General features: G+C 33.6%; 1 protein-coding gene across 1 annotated transcript in view; it reads right to left on the reverse strand.

The window, feature by feature from the left end:
* Nucleotides 1-27,374, reverse strand: part of Lama2 (laminin subunit alpha 2) — a 566,319-nt gene that overhangs the window by 177,299 nt on the left and 361,646 nt on the right. Inside the window, exons 22-29 of the mRNA XM_076858266.2 lie at nt 25,194-25,330; nt 14,266-14,502; nt 12,942-13,085; nt 12,057-12,236; nt 11,741-11,929; nt 11,524-11,657; nt 7,646-7,763; nt 532-666 (exon numbers count right to left, since the gene is read on the reverse strand). Coding sequence (XP_076714381.2) covers nt 532-666; nt 7,646-7,763; nt 11,524-11,657; nt 11,741-11,929; nt 12,057-12,236; nt 12,942-13,085; nt 14,266-14,502; nt 25,194-25,330 — 1,274 coding nt within the window. The remainder of the gene's footprint in view (nt 1-531; nt 667-7,645; nt 7,764-11,523; nt 11,658-11,740; nt 11,930-12,056; nt 12,237-12,941; nt 13,086-14,265; nt 14,503-25,193; nt 25,331-27,374) is intronic.

Genomic DNA, 27,374 nt, shown 5'->3' on the forward strand with positions numbered 1-27,374 from the left:
GTAGCAAGGGGACAGCCAGGATTCAATGAGAGTAAGACTAAGAGAACAAGAAGAAAAGAGGAGATGTACGTAGGGGATTTTGCTGACATCTAAAGAGTTCTGCCGAGACTCAGTGGAAGGACTCCAGCAGATGAGAAGAGGTGGCACATGGGGTCAGCAGAGACATACAGAATTGTGTGGTGATTAGTTAAGGGGAGGGGTGGTAACATGGGAAACCTGAATTTCTCATAGCAACTGAAATGCAAAGGGTGAAACACATGAGGGTTGTAACTGTTCCAAGGTAGAACAGACTTTTAATGTGCTGCTATTCTTCTATTTCATGACACAAACTGGTTTTTCCAGTTATCATTTTTCATTCCTTTCTGAAAATGTAGAATATGTTGGATGTTGTTTTTCCCCTACATGTTTTATTCTACACACACACACACACACACACACACACACACACTCAATCATGCTCTCTGCAGACCAGCTGGCCTCTGCATACAGTATCTCACCTGGACCTTGGACAAGAAAGGATTAAGTGCCTACCTGGCATATGGATGTTTCAGGATCACACAGGCTACTGTGTCCATTGCATTGACATGGAACACAGGTTCCCAGGGTGGGACCAGCGATGCGGCCACGTGGTTCAGAACGAAGTCGATAAAATCCTGGCATACATGTCTGAAAGAAAAGAAAGCCAATTAGGACAGCCAAGTAGAAATCTTGCTTCAGCAATGAAAATTCTGGTTATGAAGATGGACTTCTTTTTCCAATGTGTGATAGGGTAACACCACTTACAAACTCAAGTGCCTGTTGATACCTAATGTAAATTTTTGCAGGGTCCCTCCTCTGCACACAGATATAGGCAGCATCCATGTAACCAGATATTAGTGGGAAAAAAAAGCTTTCATTTTCAGTATAGCTCTTTGCCTGAAAAAGCTTTACTGTTTTTTTTTTCCCACTTGAGAAAGAGGTTTATTTTTAATTAACATTGTCATATGGGCTAACAAGACAATTCCAACATCCTTGACAACCTAAAATCTGTTTCTGCTGTGTTTAATGAATAGCAAATGTCCAATGAAATGCATCAAAAAATTTTAAAATGTCAAGAATGCATTATATATATTGATATTATGTAAAGAATATAAAAGGAAGAAATGCAAAATAATCAAAGCTATACATTTCGTGGGACTATTAGGCTACCAATAAAAATTTTCTTTCCCTGATCTATTTTTTTTTTCATTTTGCAATAAAAATCTGAAAGCCAACAGAAAATTGCTAGTGAAGTGGATGAAATCAAGATGTTCATCTTCATTCAGTTATCATATAAATATATCAAAAACATGTCTGGCTTTCTGGAAGGAAGATCCCAGCTCTAGAGAGGACAGTCTGAGTTCCAGGCTCAGACCCCTAGCATTCATCAGACATAGCTTCATTTCTGGTTAAAAGGTAGTGATCTGTTTTTCAGATTCCACTGATTATAAAGGGGCTGTTTTACCAACTTAGCTAATGAAGATTTTTTTCACTTAAAAATATTGCTCCCATTGAAGGGAGAAAAATGATTGCTGAAAATGAAGAAAAAAATATTGGATTAAGAACTTTCTATTGCCTCATATCCCTTTGATTCTGGCACTAAGTAGTCCAGGTTGGAATATACATGGATTGCTCAGAAAGAGAAAAGTGATCAATACTCAGCACCCTCATCCTGTTTATTTTGATTTGGATAATGTGTACCTCAATTAAGTACTTAATTAAGAGTCTCTCTGCCTTTATAAGCCAATAATAAATTTTAATGAGATTTTAATATTTTAATAATGCCTCAGCTTTAAGCAAAACTGATAGAGAAAATGAAAAGAGTATTCAAAAGATTTTGCATTTTGTTTGTGTCACAGTGGGCATAATCATATATATTGATAAAGCTTCTTCCTATTATCTATTTCATAGCAGTTATTTCTGTAATTTTATAGGAATATAATTTTATAGCAATTTTTACCATTGCTATAGAATAAGATCTGGAAATTAATTGAGGAATTATTTTAAGAAAAATTGAAGAAACAAACTGAGGTATATTTAAAGGTGGTTCACAGTGTAGGCTGTCCCAATTTGTTAGTGTGAAAACTACTGAATAAAGATAAATTTTATTTGCATGGATTTCATCCCTGAATATCTTCCTAAGATATTGTTATTATATTGTTATTTTATTGGTATATGTGTTAGGTGTATCTTTCTTTCTCTCTGTAAAAATGACACAAATTAAGAGGAGACCCCTAGCTTCACTTCATATATCCAAACAAAAGCTTAAAACAAGTCTTAGCAGAACAAACTTAATAAATAATATTCTTCACTGAGGAATCATATGAAGCTCAGCATTACAGACTGATATGTGCAGATGAGCACTCAGGCAATATTGACTGTAACGCACAAGACACTTGCTGTGGCGCTTTCCTGGAGCTAGTATGGCTCAGTAGAAAAGCACCTGTAGTGGATGTCCACAGCCTGAGCTACAAGTTGAGTTCTGTATAGAACTTTCTAGACTTTTCTCTGTGGTTCTCATAGTTATCGAGGGAGTTTTTAAATGTACTGATAATTGGCTCCACCCCTAGAGATCCTAGGATTGGTTTTAAAACTCCTGGGAGAGTATGATAAGCATATCAGGTTTGCAATTGACCAGTATGCTTCCCCATTTCTCCTGTATGCCTTCAAAGGGGCATGCACACTCCTTGATATTATGGCATAATGAATACGGAAACCATGGTTGTAAAGGTAGTTTTTTTTTTTTTTTTTTTTTCCTGCAGGATGTGGTCAAATTAATTATCTGTGTTACACAGTTTCCTCATCCCACAAATAAGCATGTCTGTTAATTCAGAGAATTTCTAATGTTTCCAAAGTTTTAGATTATTATTGTGCCCTGATAGATTATAACAATGAGTTACCAAAGGGGGGGGAACTATTCCACAATGCAAAAATTTAGAAATTTTAAAGAAACTATGTGACATTTTTATTTCTTTTTAATCTTCTCCTTTTTTCTGGATCTTCTGTATTTATTCTTTACATTTAAAAAATAAGGGTGTTTTTCAATATTTATGCCTCCTAGGACTCTAAGTAAACTGAGGTTACTCATGAGAATAATTATATTTGAATTAGGATTAAAAACACCTGCTTGGGCTGGGGATGTGGCTCAAGCAGTAACACGCTTGCCTGGTATGCGCGGGGTGCTGGGTTCAATCCTCAATACCACATAAAAATAAAAAAAAGATGTTGTGTCCACCGAAAACTAAAAAAATAAATTTTAAAAAATTCTCTCTCTCCCCCTCCCCCCACCCTCTCTCTCTCTCTTAAAAAAAAAAAAAAAAAAACAACACCTGCTTTACAATGTCTCATCTAAAATTCTTTCTGGAACACAGTGGTGAATTAAAGAAAAGCAAATAAATGAAAATTTTACTGAGTTCATTTTATCTTTTCTTTTTCTTGAACTTAAACTTTTCCACAGTTTTCTTCTCACACACTGAAATTATGCATAGCTCAATTGATTCTGCTTTCATTCCACTTTTACTTTCATAATATAATGTCTCTTAAAAATATTAGAATCCAATTTGTACAAAAATGTGAAAAACTAGAGAGAACAGAATGAAACATGAGAGAGGCCAGCAAGCCCCAGGCTCAGAGCTGTGCAGCACCCTCCCTTTGTAATGGAGAAAATCCTACATAAAATTTTGGAAAGCTTTAGCTGTTTCAAGTAGTGAGAAATGAACATGAGTTTAGTAATACCTTCTTTCCTCACAGTTCAACAATAAAAATAGATATTTGAGCTCGAGCCAATAAAAATACTCTTGTCTTTTATCTTTGCATGGGTTTCTCAACCAGGCAAAGTTAACTTCAGTTAATTTGTTCTACCTCTTGCTACATGTGATTATTGTGCAGGTTTCATGTACTACAGACCTCAGTTTCCTCACCTGGAACATAAGAATCTTGTACAACATAATAGCTGAGTATTAGTTTATCTGCATTTTATAAATAGACCTACTGTGGTTCAAATTGCAGTTTTTCTTCTGTTTAGCTGTGGGATCATCATGAACAAGTTCCTTAATGTGCCTAAGCTTCAATGTCCTCATTCATTACATCCATTACATCATACCTGATGATGGTATATGTATATTAGGAAAGGTGATTGGACTTGTTCAGGATATAGTAAGCATTCAATAAATAAGTTTTGTTTTGTACAGCATTGTTTTAAGAAATAAATGGCATAACTTGACTTAAAATAAATCAACACATATGCAGAGGATAAACTAAAAATAAAGGCAATTGTGATTCTTCTGAGCTACACTGCGAAAGAAAATTACAATGTATGTCATTATCCTTACCATGTTTTCAATATTTGTATGCACATATTTGTATGCACATACAAATGGCACCAGCCATTCAACTGTGAGTTGGAATCCCTACTATAATATAGGAGGTGGGGGGGAGAGGCTGAAACTATTAAAACATAACCTAGAAATCATTGGTGAATTTTTGATTCCCATGATATGATTGCAAAGAACATATATTTAATATAGGATATTTTCAATTTTTAAGAAAAAAGTTTCATGAATATGAATAGTACCTGCATACATCCTAAACTGACTTTAGTTTAGTTTAGGCAACATGCTAAGCCTAACCTAACCTGAAGAACAGGTAAATTCCAAGACTGTAACAAAAACAAATCTAGTAATGAAATAGTGCCCTATATTTGACTTCTAAAGGTAATCATAAATTTTAATGATTGGGCACTTTTAGCACTAACATTGTTAATGAGCAGGGATACAGTTATAATGCTACAAGTGACAGGTAGGTCTTTAAAACTTGAATTATTTTAAGTGTAACCAATACTTTTTTTTTTTTTTTTTGGTCTATGTGCAGTCACATTTTGTGTAAAAAACATGAAATGAAGAGCCGGAAATGTAGATATCTCCAGAATACAACACATTTGGTGAAAATACTGTGAAGGAATTGCTTTGTGTATTCATGACCCAAAGCATATGTTACTGGAATGGGATGTACTATTTCAAAACTGTCCTTAGCTCTTGCTTTGATGATTAGATTTTTACGCCTGGTAATTACACTTTAAGAATCAAGATGAATCATAAATAAGATTTATAATGGATTAGAGGCAATGGATTGTGGCAAACATCTCAGGTACCTATTATGAGAGATAAGCCTTTATCTTTATAATCTCTTCACTAAGATATTACTGTAATTATTGTCTGTAAATAGGAGCTTAGGTGAAATTCACAGGACACAGGCAAAGCCACCAGTGTAGATGATTGAACATATTCCCAGTTTTTCTTGATTTCATTCTTTTATCATTTTTTAATTTGTACTAATTTATATTTTCATACAATGGAAAATTACGAAAATTAATAGGAAATCATGCTTTAGAACATATTATTCAAAAAGTCTACTGACCACAATAAGAAAGGATTTTAACATTTGAAATCAGCAACGGAAGGTAAATTGCATTAAAATAAATTGCCACTCCACCAACAGTTTTGTTGGTAAGTGATCAGTATTATTTTAAATAAATTCAGATAAAATAGAGTTGTAATAACTTTCTTTCAAGATATCTAAAGGTCAACTTTGAGTATTTGCTGGATATCTTCCATAACAGAATAATATTGCAGAGTCAGAGAATTTTAGAACTTCAAAAACCAACCTGTCATTTCATAGATTGGATAACTATATAACTAATGACTATAACAATTAAGGGAATTGACCAAAGATACACAGTGAATCAGCAGTACAGCTGCACACTCCCTGGAATAAATAAAAGTTCATCTCTTGTCTGGAAAAATCTGAAGTTCTTTCTGTCCTTTATATCTTTCATGCTCACCGAGAATTTAACATATTTTATACGAGCACACTGTCTCATTATTTACTCATAACTTATACACTGTGTATGAATGTGTATATTTGGATAGGCTGTATGTATGTATGTATGTATGTATGTATAAATGCAATACATATACCTACATGTAGGTATGCCAATGTATAAGTTGATGTACATAGGAGTTATGATTTAATAATAAAATTGATTATTTGATTATTTATTAAATCAAGCTAGGCACATTCAAATGTATTTTGCCCTCAGAGCAGTAACAGAAAGAGGCTATGAAATTATTTCAAGGTCACTTCACAAGATTTCCGAGTTATGCTATGAAATTTCTCTGCATGGTGTAAATACATATGATAATAACATCAGTTTACAATGGGGATTTCCACATATGTTTTCACTTAAGTTAATCCTTTTGAAAATTCAATAGGTAAACTCTCCCAAGGTCAGTAACATCAAGAACAGGTGCCCCATTCAGCATGGGAGCCAAACTAGGCAAGATTCACCAAAAACAAATGTCTTTTTCTTTTCATTTTGCCATGCCATTTCTCAGGAATATTCAGTATTTTTAAATTGTACTTTTGTTTTGACCTGGTGTCATCATTTGACTTGTGTGCCATACTTAACAAAAATTCCCAAATCTATTCACAGAATAAGGTATAGAAAATCATTTATACATAAATCAACACATGGATGTATAGTTATGACAATAATAATAATATTAACCTCAATAACTAGCACTGACTCTATGCCAGGCTTGGTGACAAGGGCTTAAAGCTCATACCTTATTTTGTTTTCATAAGATTCACAGGCTGTAGGAAAGGGAGTTATTAATATTATTTGACTGCTATGCCATGGGCACCAACCACTGTGACTAATGAGAAAGAATCTTGACTGTCAAGAAGGTTCCTGAGGCCCCTCTCAGGCCAAGTGTTGGACAGGGGTCTGCAGGAGAGGCCAAGTGTGGTGACAGTTATTCTGGGATTTGGGAATGCACCATCTTCCCCTGAAAGAGCTTTTATAACCTGTTGCAAAGTCTCAGCCCTAGTACATGGCGAAGCTGAGGTTCAAACTCATTTCTCATCCATTTCATGTTTCCAGCATTATCTCTATTAATTGATGTTTGTAGAAATTGAGTTGACTTCCAGAAGACGAAGATCTACAAAATTTTCCAATTCTGAAAGTAGTCAAAAGAATATCCCAGAAAATTAATTTTTTTTTATAAAGGTCATTTTGAAAATGCAGTGACTGAATGACAGCAGCACTGTTGAAACAATATATATCATTCTAAGAAGTCACATTGAAGGGAACAGCCTGCTGCTTAGTGCTTAAGTTTTGTTATGATCTCTATAAAAACACTTTCAAAACCTGATACAATCGTATCTCATAATCACTGCAGTTTAAATGCCTCTAACTGTTCAGAAATAGTGCCAAGAAAATAGATCAGTTAAAATAGACGGGCCTTTTGAAAACAATGTTATGTCCCAACTGTTTCGTATTTTTTATGAATCTTTTAATTTTCTATCAAATATTTCTCTTTAGCTCAGATTTGTATTCCTTGGTCATAATAACATCATCCTCTTGCTACTGTTTCTAACACTGTGAGGGAAAGATCCAATAAAACAGGTGAAGACTATGTATGAAAGCACAACTGGGATTTGGGAATGCACCATCTTCCCCTGAAAGAGCTTTTGCAACCTGTTGCAAGGTCTCAGCCCCTAAGGGGGTGTAGGATATTCCACTTGGCTCCTGAAATGAGGGGAAGGGGGTCAGTAGCAGCCAGCTTACCTCACAGGACAATCCAGAATAGCCCACAGGACAATCACATTTTTCTATCAAGTGAGCTGGAGGACTCTCTGCAGTTATACGTCCTGGTTCAGCTACCTCCATGGCGATTTCAGAAATTCTGGAAAGAGCAAATACATACTTAGATGATCCCATCAGCCAGCTCAGGTCACCTCAAAATACTCAACCCTGCAAGAAGACTCTCTTCAGATTCTTATCAACCTCAAGGGCATTTTGGTATGTGTACATATAATCGAAAGATTCAATTAAGTTAATTAAATATATTGTTTTGAAGCTGCCTATATCCACAGGGGCTCATGTGTCATATTTTCCTTCTACATTTTTGCTTCCTCAAAGATTGAGATTACATATTAGCAAAAAATCCGCATAAATCCTAAGGAGTTCTGTAAATTGGATATCTGATATCCTGTTGAGACTTTATTATAAAGATTTCCTCTCCACTTTTTAAAGTGTGAGTGGCTTCAGGTAGACATGGACATTTAATTAGACATTTATGTTTTTTTCAAACAGACAACCCAAGGTCATTCCCTGTAAGAATATCTCCTGTAGTCACTAGTGAAATTGCTTTTAATGTATTAGTGTTCCCAATTTCTTCCTCTCTAACCTCTGAATGTCCTTTCAAGAACTTTAGAAAACCACCCAGAAAACAACAATCTAGCATGATATAATATTGGTGTATTCATAAGGACAAAGAAAGAACATTTCAAATTAATATTTTATTAACTTCATTAAAATAAATTCTTCAAGTGACTTAATGCACCCTTCCTATTGCTGAAAAAGACCTTATAATTGATAAAAAGATCACAGTGAAAATATTGATATCCTTTTCACTAATTTGAAATTATACATTAAAAATATACACAGTCCATAAACTCAGACTATTTCATGATTGACTAACTGGTAACATGAAAATGTTCTGCAAATAAACTTTTAAATGAGACAATGAACAGTTTTGCTTCAATAAAAGTCACCTCCAATAGTCCAAGGATTTGAAATCATAAACTTTATAACAAGCATAGGTAAGTTTCATTGAGTTATGAATGCACATTCTGGTTTCACGAGCATTGTAATCTGCACTCTGAAGATGAGCCAGTCTTTATGACACGTATGTTCAGCTAAAATTCAGGTTTCATTCTCCCCTCCTTAGAGTACATACAGTGGTAGTAAACCATAAATAAACCATTCCCCTCTGGTAAAAGAAACTCCACTCTTCTATTACCCTCAGGCTCTTTGTGGGAGCAAGAAGGTAACTTGGTATTGTTGAGGAGCCCTCTCTCCTCTGGCACCTCCATGGTATTTTATAGCCATAGACATATTACCATCATATAGCCTCCTCTGCCTTGCACAAGTATGCACATGACAGACCAACAAGTGTTTAAAAATCAACTGAAGCAACAATAGATAATTCTGCAATGCAAAGTTTTTCTCCAGGGATTCAAGGGGATTCCAGGAAGGTGGAAGAGTGGCTACGCGGGATAGATAGAAAAGCAATGATTTTGTCTGTATCCGAGATATGGCTTCTATTTCAATGAATGCTGAATGGCAAAAGTTATTTCCTGTAGACTACAGGAAAGGGACCAGGGAGAGGACAGAGAGGAGGGAAATGGGAACTATTGGGGGATGATATTTGTCAAAATATATTATTATATTATGTGCATATATGAATATGTACCTATGAATTCCACTATCATGCACAACTGTAATGCACCAATAAAAATATGGGAAAAAACTTTAAAGTTATTTGTTTCAAACAAAGGTAAGAAAAGGCCAAAGCAAGGAAAAATGAAAAGGCTAGGTTGACAAAAATATGTAAAGTGTGAATCTCCAACCAGATATATAATTCAAAGTCTCTGTTTTTGAGGCTATTAAATTTTATATAATAATAAAGGTGTAGGATTGTGTGTTATATTATGGGAAAATATTTTAACTTTTCCCCAACATTTGTCATGATTCCGCTGCCTCACAAGATCAGGTGCTGATTATCTGCCTTATTCTTATCATTGCTAGATGTTTTGCTAATTTTTAATGGGTTTAGAAAAAGGGAAATATTTTTTCTAAAGTTTCATAGAATTGTCACTTAAACCAAAGGTTGTCATTAGTTAATGAGAAAGAATATGATAAGAGAAAGAGACATATGGGGGTTCAGAAACAAAGTGTCACATTGTAGAAAGGCTAAATTGGTGAGAAAGGGAAAGGAAGTGCATTGAAAAATGAATGACAACATTGTTTCCATCAGTTCCACACACACACACACAAAAAAATGTTTCATGACCTACCTAACTCTTGGTGCAGCTTGGAACAATTTGCTAAATAATAGATTTGCATATCTATGACATGCAAGCCTGCTTTGGCTTCTACCACCTACTGTACATTTGATATTTTAAAATAATTAACAATATAGCTGACAGCACTTTTTCAGTACATGGTTTTTAATTATTCCATATAAAACATAACTCCTGTTACAGTGAGGAATGTGACAAGGAAACCAAAGGAATATAGATTAGAAAGTGAATTTTTTGTCTTTGATTTACTCTTTTACCCGAAGTCCCTATATCAATAAAAAAGGAATATGGATCTTTATGAAATGAAAAATTATTTTGCTATCTTAAATACTTATTACAGTATAAATATTTGAAATATGAGATTTTTAGATGCATTAATTTGACAATGAGAGGCTTCATAATTTTGTGTTGTTTTCTTGGCCTGGTTTACTAATTTATCATGTAAGATTAGTTTTACTAACATATATTGCTTCCATATTCTTACAGAACATAAGAGAAAAATACATGAAAGAGAAATTGAGACTATTGTATGAAATCAACTCAACCTTCTACTTCTATGGTATAAGACTTACCTACATCTGAGTGATTTCTCATTTTATCTCATTGAATAAGTTGCTCATTCTACTAAAGAAAAATATTAGGTGCCCTTGTGTTATCAAAGTCTCCTGGCTTCACCATTATTCTCTCTTTATTCTTATTTTTAACATTTTCTTTGCTACTAATCCTTTCCTAATATTCATTAAAATGTTACTTCCATCTCAAATTGAACAATTATCCCTTGACTTTTGACACTGTCATTCCTCCCTTTTGTAATTACATTCATGGAAACAGCAGTGCATGCTCACAGTTTGCTTCATGGTGTGCTGTTCATTCTTTACAATTTTGAGATTATTCCTGCACCAGGAATTGAAACCGGCATTAAGAATGTGACCAGTGTGGTCCCAAGTGTCAGTCCCAATAGGCTTCATTTAAACTGGCCTCTTTGAGTCATACCAAACTTTGAATACTCCCTGGAAGTATTACAATGGCTTGGCTTCCATGATACCTCATTCATTCTTGCTGTTCTTCTCTCTCTCTCTCTCTCTCTCTCTCTCTCTCTCTCTCTCTCTCTGTGTGTTTTCAATATGATTTCCAGTTGTTTCATGTCATGACGCATAGGTAAATGGTGCATAGGGGAAATACATGGATGGTACACTGGGGTGAAGAGATGAGGATGCTCAGAGTTGGAAGAGACCAGACTAACTTGGCCCTACCTGGTTTCCCTGAGAGAAGAAGGAGGGAACTTTTCTAGCAATCTTATAACACATTTATGGCACAGCAACTAATTATATGTGATCTAAACTACATGTTTTCCTGCATTTTGGACTAGCAATTTAACTCTCCCCATCTAAAGTGAATTCAATATTCTTTCTCTGATTTACTCAGCTTTTTGTGCTATTTCCCTTTTTTGGTAGTAATGCCACCCTTGGCTTGTTTTTTTATTATCACATTCCAAAAGCAACCACTTCTAAATTTTATCTGGTGTCTTACTGACCTGTCCTGAAGAGTCTAATTTGAACATTTTCTGTCACAGTTTACCTGCTTTGTCGCATGATGTTTCCATAAGTAGCCTTGATAAGAATATAATGAATGTCATATAGTGTATCCAAGAAGTCTTCTCGGGTTACAGATCTAGTGACTCGAGGATCATCACCAAAATATTTCCATTCTTTCTGTGAGTAAGAAAAGAAACCACGTTGACAACATTGAATGCAAAGCAATTGGTATCCTGGTACTAATCAACCAATAACTTTACCTCTGTCATTTCAATTTCATGCCTTGTCAGTTGGCCAATGAGCGGTGCAGCCACATGCCTGATGATAATTCTAGCATGAGTAGGAGTCCCACCTCGAATGATAACTTGAGGTTTATAAGTAGAGAAGCCTGTCTCTTCCCGAGCCTCAAAATAGATTGTGTACTTGAGTTTGCCTCCGTAGACCATCAACTAACAAAAGAAAATGGAGATGTAGGTAATACTCCAAACAGTGTGATTCCAAAAGCATCTTTTACTTTTTACTTTGTTTTTATGTGAATTTATAAGTGTATTTATTTATTTATTTATTTATTTTTACCTTCTTTCCTTCAAATTGTTCTGGGAGTTTCCAATAAAAAGGTTCCAAGTGGAGGTCTTGTCTCACCAGATCCATGTCTGCTACAATCTCAGGATGTTGAAAAGCAATGCCTTTGGTAGTTGTGTGCTGCAGAGCCTCGTCCACTAGAGGCAGAATGGTCTGCTCAGCCTTCAGAGTTACCTGGGTTAGGTAAAAAATGCAACCGGAAGCTGAGTTGAAGTCTTTGGGGCATTACTTTAAAACTAAGTTATGGGCTGTACATCTATCTACAGTGCCTATTCCCATTCTATTGAGGGGTTCTCACAAGAAATAGAGCACCTAGTGGTGAGCATGCCAGGGGATGAGTCCTTTTAACTAGTGTGCATAATGAAAACTATAATATCTGAAAACTGAAATATTTTAAACTAATAAAAATAGAATTTAAAAGTAAAAAGAGTTAAAAGAAAATTAAGGTTAAATATGAGCAGGCTCCCACACTAAAAACTGAAAATTTCCTAAGGACTGTTGGAATACATGCAACAAGTTCTGGTTGGTTTTCATTGCTGCATTACTACATATCAAAATTCATGCTCTGGTGCCCTCATTCCTCAAGACAGAGCTTCTTCCCATGTGAAAGGGTAATGCCTCCCTGACAATGCTTCCTCTTCACTTCACATCTATTTCCTTATCAAGAATAAATGAACTATCTTTAAGGAAGAATTTTTTAAAAAGTCATTTACTCCAAGTGCCTAATGGCACATAGCCCCTTTACCATTTCTGAACGTGCACAGGGGAAAAGATTACTTAAATGTTTTGCCATTACCTACCATCCCTCGGTGCCCAACTAAAAGATGCCAGCAGGAACTAACATTATGCCATTACACGGCTCAGCAACTCCATACTCACCCACGTTCGGATCAGTCCTTTTGCTTCAGAGCACCCAGTAGTAACACCGAAGCAATAGCAGCTGCTGCAGCCAAGTGGGTTCTTGGCATCAAGTCCAAATTTCCCTGGCTGACACCTGTCACAGTGGATGCCTTCCACATTCACCTGAAGAAAGAAGAGAGCCCATTCGAGTTCATAACAACAATGTTAGGAGGAGACCAACTTAATAGTGAATAATAGGAACACATTTATACTTCATTAATAAAATAAAAGAATACTGAATATTAGACTCACATCTTAATGCCATATGTATTTAACCTCATTGTTAGAATTTCATGAGTTTTTAAAAGAAGTATTTTGTTTATAAATGCATCAATTACTAAGGGTAGTGGATACATATTTTTTAAATTTAAGTGGCACTTTTCTTACAATTCTGCTGTGAGCAACATGAAAGCCTCATGAGAATTCCAAAAGTAAAATTAAAACAGGCAGAGGTTAAAAAAATGTACATTTTCAAGTTATAATATAATGTCTATGTCATATAACACATATTATATACAGCACATAAATATAACTATACTATGTAATAATGTAGCCTTTTACTTAGTTTTGACTGGGTCCTTTGTTGATAGAAGTTGTCATTTTCCTAAATCCTTAAGACTATACTGACAACCACTCCCAGATTACCTCTTTCTGTTTTCTCCTTCTCTCTTTCCATAGATTTTATCTTGAAAAGATCCCTCTGACACAGTTTTAGCTGCATGTATCCTGGATTGATTTTTCAGAAATATTTAATGGGGAAAATCCTTCATCCTTTTTAATTGTCTGTTTTTCTACATCATTTGACAATATTAATGAGAGCTGAAATTTGCACAGTCACTCTTTGCAATGTCAGTGTGGTGAAATTTTACTGAACTTTCTCAGCAGTAAATGCATTTCCCAATATGCAGTGATTAAAGATTAAGTTTAGGAGAGAATTTTTTTAAGCCTAGTGTTTAGCTGTGATTTTCTCTGATGTTTAAAAAAGTCTTATTTGCCCCACCCCACAGATTATTCTAGTTTAATCAAAGGAAATATATATTTTAAAAAACTACTTTAGCTTTACTATTGAAAATACATCATCTCTATCAACTGGAAAAAGTTGGGTTTGGGTTGAAAGTAAGTTATTGAAAAGCATAACTTATCTGTGTTGGAGAACTTGAGAAATTCTGGCAATGACCTTTTTTTTTTTTTTTTTTTTGGTACAGTTTAATGAAACAGGATTAACAAATACCTCATGAAGTTGAAACTGAAGAATGGAATCAGAATTGGGGCTTTTCCTTGAAGCATTTCAACAGCATATTACCTTACAAGTGCACTGCCCAGTTTGATCACTACAAGAGCATTTTCCAGTCTCTGAGTCACAGGTGGAGGCATCTGTCCCTGGCAGGAAGCAGTCACAGAGATTGCAGTGAGGGTAGTTCCAGTGACCTCGATTACACTCTGCACATTTTGCACCAGAGAATTTTGGGTGACACTTGCACTGGCCTGTGTTCACATTGCACTGGAAATCCAAGGAGCCCACCATGCTGCAATTGCAAGCCTACAGAGGAGAGAAAGACAGTGACTGTTAATACAGCTTCACAGGAAATATCTTCAACTTTAATCTTAATGCTCTTAGGCTTTATTCAAACACATAACAATCCTGTATCTATCAAATGCTTTGTACTATTTGTTTTAGTTACTTGGGAAACAGCAGTAGATCCAAAAGTTAAAATTGCTCCTTCCATTTATACAAATAGAAATAATAATGCTATGTGAATAAGAAGAAATGTATTTATTTCTGTCTTTCCATAGTGGGGAAGGGTTAGATATGGGTTTTCTTCAAATACTTTTTGCTTCAAAGAGTATACTTAAGACAACAAAATTTCATTTCATATTCATTACACATTGATTCACTACTGCAGCATGAAAGTTCTATGGGAGCATACCTACGTCCAATGGAGGGAGACCAATAAATACGTATTATAACATGACAGAATAAGCACTATACAATGGAAAATGCTATGAGAACATAAGAGGAGAAGCAATCCAGATGCAGAGAAGCCAGGGTGAGCTTCGAGACTTGACATCTTATTTATTGGTTTTTGAAGTTTAGCTTTGCAGACAGCCCAGATTTGAGGAAATTGACTGGTGACCTCTGTTCTTCACCTCAGTTGTATGCATTATTTTCAGTTTGTTTATGTAATAAAATTTTTGCTCAAACTTTTAAAAATTTGAGGGTATTCATTAATTTACCAGAACATGATGAGTTCTTTCAGTTTGAGAAATAATAATTTTAAAAAATAATAATAATAGCAATTATTATTATTATTATTATTATTATTATTATTACTACTACTATTATTATTATTTGGTACTGAGATTTGAACTCAGGGGCACTAAAACACTTTGCCACAAACCCAGTCCTTTATTGTATTTTATTTAGAGAGAGGGTCTCACTGAGTTGCTTAGTGCCTTGTTGAACTTCTGAGTCTGGCTTTCAACCCTTGATCCTCCTGCCTCATCCTTCTGAGTCACTGGAATTATAGTACATAATTGTTTTTGATGCAAATTTGACTCTTATTCTGATGTATTGTTGATATTTTTATCTGTTCTATTTTATTAATTTTTTTCTTCAGGATCAACTATAATTCTTAAAGGATTACTTTTATCTGTCTGTCAAATCTAAATCTCCTAATGTCTTCCCTAATCCTCTTCCTTCCTTTACCTTTCTAGTTGTATTGACATTTCAAATTTGTTCTCCATTTTTTTCAGCTCCTGTTTTATATAATGAGAACTTTCTGGTATGTCTATAGCACCAATGCATGTTTTAATTACAATTGCAGTTTTATCTTCTTTTGAATAATTTCTTTTGCATTTCACTCATTTTCAATTTCTGATCTCCCAGTTGTCCTTTTGTCTTACATTCTTAAGAGTTTCTGCTCTTGATCTAGAGTTCATATCTCTTGACATTTAGTGAAAATTCCAGTGGGTTCCTAACAAGTCATTTAGAATCTTGGAATAAATCATTTTCAGGGGCCATTTGTGCCACTTGTCAAACTACAGGTTCTAGCTCCAAATCCACCCTGCTTTACTGTAGTGAGACTTTGTAGAAATGTCTCTATGGCCAGGTGGCAGTGTGTCAGGCTTTGTCAATGAAGGCCCTGAGAAGATCCAAAGAGGTCCAAGAAACTTCCATCCTGTTTATGTTTCTTTATTAATATTGTTACCATTATTATTTTATTATTTAGTACAAAATCCTAAGGCCCTGAAGGTGTCCCAGCTGTGCCTTCAGGCCACTCTCCCCCATAGGCACCTTTCTCAATGGCTTCTCTCCGCATCATACAACTCTGAAATGATACTGCTTTTGAATAGCTTCTGCATGTCTGTAGTCCACCAAAATGGTACTGCTTCCAAAGATGAGCAGTTGGCCACTAACTCTGATGATTTGCTGGGTTTGTTTGTTTGTTTGTTTGTTTGTTTGTTTGTTTGTTTTAATGACAAGTAGGCTGTTGATACCTGTGGTTTGTATACCCTCCTTTGAATGTCAGCCTCACCAGGGTGAGGGATGTGCTCTGTCCTAGCCCTCAGTTCCTTTAGTATCCATTCTCTCTTGGCTAACAGGTAATAGCTGCTCTTTTCTACATGCTATGTAATTCTTTTATTATTTTTAAATTACTAATTACCTTTTTTTCAGTTAACCATTATTTATATACAATTTTCCCTGTTTACATAAACTGTGTGGTTTCTCTCTCCGGACTGGGGCCTGAGTTGGTACTCAAATGAGACTCACACCTCTCGGTCTGACTTTACCACCAGATGGTGTTTATGCTTTGTGACCTCACTTTATCATCCTTCTCAGATCTACAGCTCTAATGCATAACCAAGTCTGGCTCCCACTTCATTGCTCAGCTTATTCTTCTATCCACTGTCTATGGGGACATCCCTGCTTCTGTTCCTCCTAATAATAGCTTATTTAGAAGACTACTCTTTCTAGGATGTAATATACAATCATCGGTTTCTCTTGTGTTTTTTTTTTTTTTTTTCCTGCTCAAATGTTTGGTGAAAAATCTTCCGAGACTCTGATACGAAAACAATCAGGCTTTACTTTGAGTGTTTTACAGTATTTTTCTATCTCTTCATTGCTATGGAGGAAAAAGGCTGCAATAGAGATGGCTACTAAAGTTATTTTAAACCAAAAGTTCCAAAATTATTTGTTACATTGCAAATATGGGAATAACCCATTGTAATAACCCCCAAGCAACTCATCTTTGTAGAACATCAGATGTAGAATAAAGTTTCAAAATTATGATGGTTTACTAATTCATTCATATAATTTTTCCTTGCCAATTGCATTGAATATGTATGGATTCACTTAAACAAGATGAGCCATAGTCAGAAGCAAAAGTATGATGTGGTATGGAAAGCTATAGTTATAGTTTTAAAAGTTCTGTGAAACATACATATCTTTAAATAATAAAAATATAAAAATGTCTGCTACTGAATTTATTGTTCAAAACCATAGATAGCATAAATACTTGAGGAAGAATTGAGAGTAGACAGTGGGACCTGTCCATATCAGGAAGTTTATTTGGGAAGTTAGAGGGGGGAATAAATGGGGCTATTAACTATATGCATAGATAACATGATATTAACATCAAACTTAAATAATAATTAGATGTAATGTTTGTTTAGCAATAAAGGATTTATTCACTATTCCCCTGCTAGTAAAGTGGCAGCTTTGTATTCTACTTCAATAGCAGTTCAAATGATGTGTGTGCTCACGCCTCAGCTTAGAGAAATTATCCATGACACAAAGAAAGAGAAGTTAAATCCTCCAGTCACCGATCATTTAAATTAAACTCATCCAATTTTTGTAAGTACTAGAATGTATGCTTGTAAATAAATTATTTGTGAGGGCTACATTAATTGTTACATTGTGTAGTTCTTCAAAATGTAACATGTGTTACTATTCAGAAGTTTAGATTTTTAAAAATTGTTCAAAGTAATCAAAAATTTGAATCAGCTTAATGTTTATCCAAGGGCCAATAAAGTGATAGCACTGAAAAATAACTATGCTTTTATAGAGATTTAAATTATATTATATTCTGATTTATATCCTAAAAATTTACTAGCAGCTGTAATTTTAGGAGTTTCATTAGAGTTTGGCTATATAATAGGACTTTGTGGATAGAAGGGAAGAGACCCCCTCAGATGCATGGATATGATATTGGAAATACATAAAGTCAATCATAGAAATTTAGAGCATTATTTATACTCATAAGATCTGACATTCTTGAGAAATTTTAGTTTCGTTTGTCAAAAGGAGCTCTAGGAAATTTCAATTTTAACAATTCCATGGGCAATAGAAAAATGAATGTCCTGTATAGTTTTTATTTTTTCTGTCACGTGTTTAATTGAAGTCAGATCAACTTCCTCAAACAATTGCCAATAAACACCCTGTTCTCTCCTATTTCGGTATATTCTAGGTTGACATTCAGATGTTTTATCACGCACGTATAAAACTGGAGAGAGTCTAGTATTGTACGTAAGCTGAGTGGAAAAATGAGTTCCCATCTCTAGAGGGATCTAACAAAGAGATAACCACACCTGGTTATCACATTTATCACCTTTCAATATTCCCTAACTCAATCTGATTGATTGGAACAGCTCTAACTAACATAACAAATGTCCTTACTTACTGTTCTTACACTTAATGAACACAGTTCATCTTTAGTCTTACTTGGCCCTAATGTTATATTTGGGACTTATGACTGATTCTTCTTTTTGAACAGACTCTTTCTTAGATTTTACAGCATATAGAGCTTTACCTCCTCTCTTTTTCAGCTGTTAAATTAAGAAACCAATAAATAAATAAAAACCAAGACACAATTGTATGAGACATTGGATAACAGAAATCACAGAACTGTAATTTTGACAAGAAAAAAACAAATTAGGCTGTGGTGTATGGGGGGTGGTATTTCTAAGCTGCAATGCACAGAGAGGAGAAACCAAAGGGACAAAAGGTAGAGTTTAGAGAAGGCAAAGCAACTAAAATTTATGGGAACAAGTATAATATATGTTCGAAAATCAAGATGTTTGAATGAGAAAGAACTCCAGAGATTTGCACAAGGATCCCTTTGAGTCCTTGTCTGAAAGCTGATGAGTGCATGTAGAACAAATTCTACTGGTTGGGGAAAATAAAGCATTAAAAAACCCTGGGCTGAGCGGGGTATGCTGGCATATCTGTAATCTCCGTGGCTAGGAAGACTAAGACAGGAGGATTGAGAGTTCAAAGCCACCCTCAGCAAAAACAAGGTGCTAAGCTACCCAGTGAAACCCTGTCTCTAAATAAAATACAAAATGGGGTTGGGGATGTGGCTCCTGAAATCAATCCCCAGTACCAACAAAACAAAACAATACAAATGAACAAAAAACCAAACCAAACAAAAAAAAAAAAAAAAAAAATCCTGGACTGAGAAAATCCCTAGACTTCACAGTGATCTTGGAATAGTCTATATTCCCAACAGCAGGACAGGAGAGACACAATATAATGCTTTGGGTAATGTTCTCAGAAGGGTCACACCTTAGTAATAGAGTTAAGTGGAAAATGGTAATTCAAACAAACAAAGCTTCAATGAGATGTGGTGGAAAAAAACAAGTGGCCCAGTGTACATATTAATGAGAAAGAGTGACTGGGGTAAAGTATAGGGAAGTATTTAAAGAAGTAATGGGTCAAAATTTTTTCAAATTTGAAAAAATGGTTATCTTATAAAATCAACAGATCCAACTAATCTTGTGGGGGGAAAACATAAAATTATAAAAAAAAATCCAGTATAACTAAATAGCTGAAAACTAATATCTATCTATCTACCTATATACTCACCAAAAATATCTTTGAAAAATGAAGAAAAAATAGACATTTTTTTTTAAAAAAAGAAAAGAATCATAGTAGTAGACTAAGATACTAGAAAAAATAACAATAAAAATTAGGAAGGTAGTAAATGAAAGAAGAAAATTGGTATGATATGGACAGCTGGATATGTAAAAAGGAATTAAAAGCATTGGAATTAAATATATATATCTGCATATGTGTATATATATGGACAAACAGAAAAAAAACATTTTTCTTCTTTGAAAAAGATAATTGATTATTTAAATCAAAATCAGATTTTATTGTGAGATATATACCACAAATAAATAAAATATATGATAATATCACAAAGAACAGGAAAAAGCAATTGGAGATTTATCACTGTAAACGTTGTTATGATATATGTAAAAAGGTCTTATATAAGGTACTTTTTGGAAAGTGAAAAATGTATATCCCTCAAAAAACACCTAACCCATAAAACAAACAGGGTTACCCAATAATCTAAAAATGAAAGAAAACTGTCATTTTAAAAGTTATTCAATCCAAAAGAAGGCAGGAAAATAAGAGAAAAGCCAAGAATAAATAAGGCAAGTTAAAAGTGAACAGAAAAAGCAGACATAGCCTGGTGTGGTGGTATACACCTATAATTTCAGCAGTTTAGGAGACTGAGGCAGGAGGATTACAAATTCAAAGCCAGCTTTAACAATTTAATGAGGACCTAAACAACTTAGTGAGACCCTATCTCAAAATAAAAAAATAAAAATAAAAAGGGAGAAGGATCTGGCTCAGTGGCTCAGTGCTCTGGGTTTAATCCCCAGTATGGAGATGGGAGGGAGGGGCACATAATCTAATCATATCAATACTACATTGAATAAAAATGATTTAAATACTATAATTAAAAGTCCAAAGTATTAAGACTGAACAAACAACAAATATTTAAGTATGCAATATCTAAATGAAACACTGAAATATTAGAGATAACATAAACAATTTTTTGTGGAAAAATATACATAACACATTATGCAAATACCAAGCATAACAAAGATAGAATGGCTATATAAATATCAGAAAAAAAGAACATTTCAGAAGAAGGAATATTATCAGGGCTGAAAAAGGACATTTTATCGTAAGGGTGCCATCTTTTCAAAAGGACATAAGAATCCTAAATGTGCATACCTCTATGATACTGTTCTAAAATACATGATCAAAACCTGAGAGAAATAGAAGAACCAACAGCTAAATCAGAACAATTGTTAAACACTGTTGGTAATTGGGACAACATGTAGAAATCAAAATCATTAAGGATAATATAATTCAATAAAATATTTCTTCCAACAATGCTAGAGTACATATTATTTCAATGAATATTATATTAATTAGGAAAACTTAAAAATAAAAAAATCAAATTAAGCAAATTTTATTTCATGCAAGCTGCTGAATTTATTGATAAAATTGTATATATTATTATTATATTATTACTTTAGTGTTTTTATGATATATAATGATGTCCCCTCTTTCATTTGTGATATTGATTATTTCTACTTTATTCCTTTTTAAAATTCATCTTTCTAGAATATGACTACTTTATTGATCTTTACAAAGAACCATTGATTGATTTTCTCTAAATTATTCCTGTTTTCTATTTCACTGATGGTACAAACTTAGGAATTATAAGAAAGGAATATTTTTCAACCTATTTCATAAAGCTAGCAGTAGCCCAATACCAACACCAACAAAACTATTAAAAAACTCTTTGGATATGCTTATTAACATAGATGTAAAAGTTATTGACAAAAAGAAAATGAGTAAAAGTTACACAGACTGGAAAGGAAAAAGTAAAATTTTACTTGCAGAAGACATGATTAGCTACATAGAAACCTCAATAAATCTAGCAAAAAAGCACCTAGAATGATACTCTAGAAAGATTACAGAAGTGTAATGTATTAAAATGATGATTTTCTATTCTAGCAACAAGTAATTAGAGAGTGAAATGGAACAAAGAATAGTACTTACCTTTGCATAGAATATAAATTCAACAATATGTCTGCAAGGTTTGCATGCCCCAAAACTATAAATCATTGCTGAGGAAAATCGTAAAGACCTAAATAAATGCAAAGTTATGCCATGTTCATACACGGGGAGATCCTATATTCTTAAGAAGTCAATTTTCTTTTTCAAATTGATCTACACATTCAATGTAACATGAATGAAATTCTAGAAGGCTTTTTGGTCAAGAAATTGGGAAGCTGAATTGAAAATTTATTTGGAAATGTACCTAAACATATTGGAAATGAAGAACAAAGTTGAAGAGTATACAATCCTGATTACATTCCTTGCTGGAAAGCTACAGTAATCCAGATGTAAGGATAGACATACAGACAGTGAAATCAACCAGTCCAAAAATGCATGAGCATATGTACAGTAAATTGATTAGAAAAAGAGATAAAAGTAATTCAATGGAAAAAAAGAATAGTCTTTTCAATAAATGGTATTGAAAAAATTGGGTAGCCACTAAAAAAGTGAGCTTTGACCATTATTTTATACCATATAAAAGTTACTATGCAAAATGAACCTAAATTTAGGAGCTAAAAATTTAAAAATTAAGAAAACACAGGAGAGAAGTCTTTGGATTTTAACTTGGGAAAAGAGATACTTCTTAGAACATAAAAAGCATGAACCATAAAAGAAAAAGGTAATAAGCCAGCATTTATAAAAATGAAATGAAGATTTTTATTGAAAAGATAGGTATATTTTAGGAGAAATACAGTTATAAACCATATTTTTTTTTATCCATTCATCTATTGAAGGGCATCTATGTTGGTTCCACAGTTTAGCTATTTTGTTGTGCTGCTATAAACATTGATGTGGCTGTGTCCCCATAATATGCTGTTTTTAGATTCTTCAGGTATAGACTGAGTACAGGGACAGTTGGGTCAAATGATGGCTCCATTCCCAATTTTCCAAGAAACCTCCGTACTGCTTTCCATATTGGCTGCACCAATTTGCAGTCCCACCAGCAGTGTATGAGTGTACCTCTTTCCCCACATCCTCTCTAACACTTATTGTTGTTTGCCTTCATAATAGCTGCCATTCTGACTGGAGTGAGATGAAATCTTACGAGTGGTTTTGATTTGCATTTCTCTAATTGCTAGTGATGATGAACATTTTTTTCATATATTTGTTGACTGATTATATATCATCTTCTGAGAAGTGTCTGCTCAGCTCCTTGGCCCATTTATTGATTGGGTTTTTTTTTTTTTTTTTTTTTTTGGTGCTTAGTTTTTGAGTTCTTTATACCCCAGAGACTAGTGCTCTATCTGATGTGTGAAGAGTAAAAATTTTCTCCCAAGATGTAGGCTCTCTATTCACCTCACACATTGTTTCTTTTGCTGAAAAGAAACTTTTTAGTTTGAGTCAATCCCATTTATTGATTCTTGATTTTAATTCTTCTGCCAAAGGTGTCTTATTAAGAAAGTTGGGGCCTAATCCCACATATACAATGGAATATTACTCAGCAATAAAAGAGCATAAAATCATGGCATTTACAGGTAAATGGATGGAATTAGAGAAGATAATGCTAAGTGAAGTTAGCCAATCCCACAAAACCAAATGCCAAATGTTTTCTTTGATATAAGGAGGCTGATTCATAGTGGGATAGGGAGATGAAGCATGGGAGGAATAGATGAACTCAGGATAGGGCAGAGGGGTTGGAGGGGAAGGGAGGGCATGGGGTTATAAATGATGGTGGAATGTGATGATCATTATTATCAAAAGTACATGTATGAAGACATGAATTGGTGTGAATATATTTTGTATATAATTAGAGATATGAAAAATTGTGCTCTATATGTGTAATAAGAAGTGTAATGCATTCCGCTGTTATATATAAATAAAAAGAACACATATGTTAAATAATTTATATCCTAAATATGTAGAGAATTTTTAAAGCTCATTATTTTAAAAACAAAATAAAAATGGGGAAAACATTTGTAAAAACTTTACAGAAGGAAATATATGAATGGCAAATAAATAAACATAACAACTCCCAATGTCTTTGGACATTAAATAATGTAAAACATTCCCGAAAGTTAAAAATGGTCAGAGTTTCAAATGTTAGCAAAAATATGAAGCTTTCATATAAAGAGAAATATAAACAAATGTCTAGAAATATGCTTTTGACTTGTGCACTAATGTTCCCAGAAAAATTATTCCTAATAGCTCCAAACTGGAAGTGAGTCGAATGTCTAGCAAATGGAAAATAAATAAACAAATATAACATACTACACTATGGGAATATTGTAAAGCATTTGAAAAGAATAAACTACTGATAGATTTAACACTAATGATGGACTTCAAAAGCATCACACTAAACAAAGACAAACCAAGCCCTGCTTCACCAAAGCAATAGCAAAACAAAAGAATGATCTAGAGTATGATTCCATATGTATGAAACTGTGTAGAAATGGAAAAAGAGTGCTAAAAGCAAAATTGCAAAGGGACAGGAGAAATGGTTACATGACTGTAACTACTGGTCAAAGCTCATGACTTTAAATGTGTGAGTTATATTTTAATTAATATAACATGCTAATAAGAACCTCAAAGCATCATCTTCCTGAACTTGCTCCTCCTCCTATGATCCCTTTAGTAGTAAATGGTACCTAGTATCCTCTATTTTGTTCTGAAGCAAGACATGGGAGTCATTCTTAAGCCTTGTCTTTCTTTTCTGTCAAGTCACTCAGTTCATATCAGTTTAAGATATGTCACTCCTGAATCCTCATGGAAGCTTGTTAACTGCATCCAGGCTTTTGGCATCTTCTATTAAAATTTTTCAACAGTTCTATAAATTCTTACCTTCTCCCCTCATGCTAGATAGATTTCTCTGAACAGAAGCCTGGTCATGGCTGGTCATCAACCCACAGAAAGAAAATAAAAAATAATGAAGATTTTTTTCCAATCTGAAGACTGTTAATATGACTTTCAGAATCCTTTCCACTACTTCTTGACAGATAAATCTTGTCAATTTGGGGGCAATCCCTGCAGATTTTTGGCAAATTCTCTTCACTAGTTTTTAATTTCCTTATACCTTCCAAATATATTTCAGCTTCTAGCAAAAAAGTCATTGCTATTTCTTAGTTGTATTATAATTTTTTGTCCTTCTCCTCCCCCTATTTCTGTAGATACCATGGAAGCAGCTGCAGAAATGTGTACTTACTTCATAATCTTTCCTACAAATAAAACTGAAGACACTGACCGATATTTGCAATACACTCTCTGATAATTTTGTATTGTTTTATAATAGCATATTGGATTTTCAAGTGTCCAATTATAAAACCAAAATCTCTACAAAAATTATCTGATGAAAAAATTGATCCACTCACCTGACAACCAGTGACAATACTGTGGCCCCAAGTATTTGGTGCACATTTAGAACATTTTTCTCCAATGGTGTTTGGAGGGCAAATGCACTGACCAGTTTTTGGGTCACAGTTATTACCCAGGTGGGAACAGTCACAAGCTTCATAGGAGAAAAGAGGGGAAATAGAGAAGAGTTTTAGAAAAAGGGAAAAATTTGATATAAAATATTTAGTTTTTTGTTGGATTGATTTGTTCCATTTTCCATTTTTTGGTACTGTTTAAAGTTCCTTGGAAATAAAAACTTACCTCATTCATCTTTTATATCATAGTATAGTGTATTTCACAGAGGAGTTGTTCAATCAATATATGTTGTATTTCATTTAATAATTTCAAAAGTTAAAGCATTTTTATATTTCCTATTAAGTTTGATAAAAGGAAGAACTGGTGTTACAGATTCCCTATTAACTAGAATGCCTTATATCCAGATAGCATAAAGTTTAAAATTTTGTTTGTATATTTATTTTAGGTTTATTAATATTTGTTACTATGCTGGAAAGATTTATTTTTCCTTTTTGATGATGACTCTGATTTACAATAAAATCAGGATTATAAATCCAGCACATCATGTATATAATTGGCAAATATTAGAATATTTCAGTTTTGCAAATATTTAAAGACAGTTAAATTATGAACACTGTCTAGATATAAAGATACGTTGAACTTTTATTTGCCACCATCCTTATGTCTTTTCAAAAGATTTCATTTTCTTGACTATGAATGATACATGAAGAGTGTAAACCAGTTGCCTCTTCTGAAAAAATACAAATTAACAAATTGAGACCATCTTCAAAGTCATGTAAAACAAAGAAGGTATGTCACTTCTTATCTATAGTTGGCCCAGCTGCTAAAAATATATTTTAGTGTAGCACTTCATTTCAAAGAAATGAGAGAAGAAACACAAAATACTTAAATTCAAATAGGAGAATGATGCTTTGACAAAACTTTGAGTTGCTTACATGATGATTAAATCATTTAACTGAATGCATTTAGGATATCTTATTAGGTTCACTGTCATTGTACATAGCATTTCATAGCAGCTGTGAAAAATATTTACCATGATACTTGACATTAAACACTAAATAAATATCAGTGATTATTATTATTATTATTATTATTATTATGACTAATTTTAAATCACAGGATTTTCTTTATATGTGCCATTCACTAAGAAGAAAAACATCATTCTGTTCAGATTTATGTGCTAAAAACATCTTGGGACAGTTTAAATTTCTACTTGCAAACAGAAATTCTCTAAGTAGATCTTCAATGGAGTCATAACACTGAATAGGAAGCAGATCTAGGTGATTAGTTAGTTTTCTTCTCCTAAAGCATTACATTTACCCTAATTAATAATACTGACAAAGATCAAAGATCATAATAATGATAAACACATAGTACTTATATGTCAGTCATTACTCTAAATATTTTATAGCCATTAACTCAACTAATTCTCACCAAAACCCTAGGATGTACATACTATTATAATCTTAGTATAACAGATGCATTTTACGGAGGGAAAGCAAGGCTAAATCACACAGTCAAGGTCACAAAACTAGTTACTGATGGAACCATGAGATAAATCCAGGCTGTTCAGTGCAAGTCATGCTCTCAATCATAATGTTATCCTGCCTGTTTGGTGCATTATTTTTTCTATTCTATGTCTCTGGCTTAAAATGCTACTAGGTCTGCATTCCTGAAATGTTATCACCATTTTGTAATATTAGAAAATATTCTTGGTTTCACTTATACCTTCTCTTACTAGATGTATTTGAATGTACAGTATTAGCATGTTAATTTCCATTAAGTAAAAATGTTAGAGTAAATTGGATTCAAATAATAGAGTATATTTTAAAATGTAGCTTTATAATTTTTAGTATATGCCAATATTGGGCTACAGATAGATATGCACTCATAGATCTTCAATGATCACATTTCAAATAATTTATAATAAACTTGGTTTAAGATAAAAATCATGTATCTCAAGTGCTGAAGAATGTCTGAAAGATTTGATTCTTTAAATAATTTTAAATATTATTCTTGCTGATTCTCACATAAATCTGTGACAAGAGTCAACAATGTTTTCAAGTCTTACCACAGTGCTGAGAGTACAGTATGATAGTATCAATCAATGTTCAATCAATGAA

The sequence above is a fragment of the Callospermophilus lateralis genome, chromosome 6 (assembly GCF_048772815.1).
Source record: "Callospermophilus lateralis isolate mCalLat2 chromosome 6, mCalLat2.hap1, whole genome shotgun sequence".
NCBI lineage: Eukaryota > Metazoa > Chordata > Mammalia > Rodentia > Sciuridae > Callospermophilus > Callospermophilus lateralis.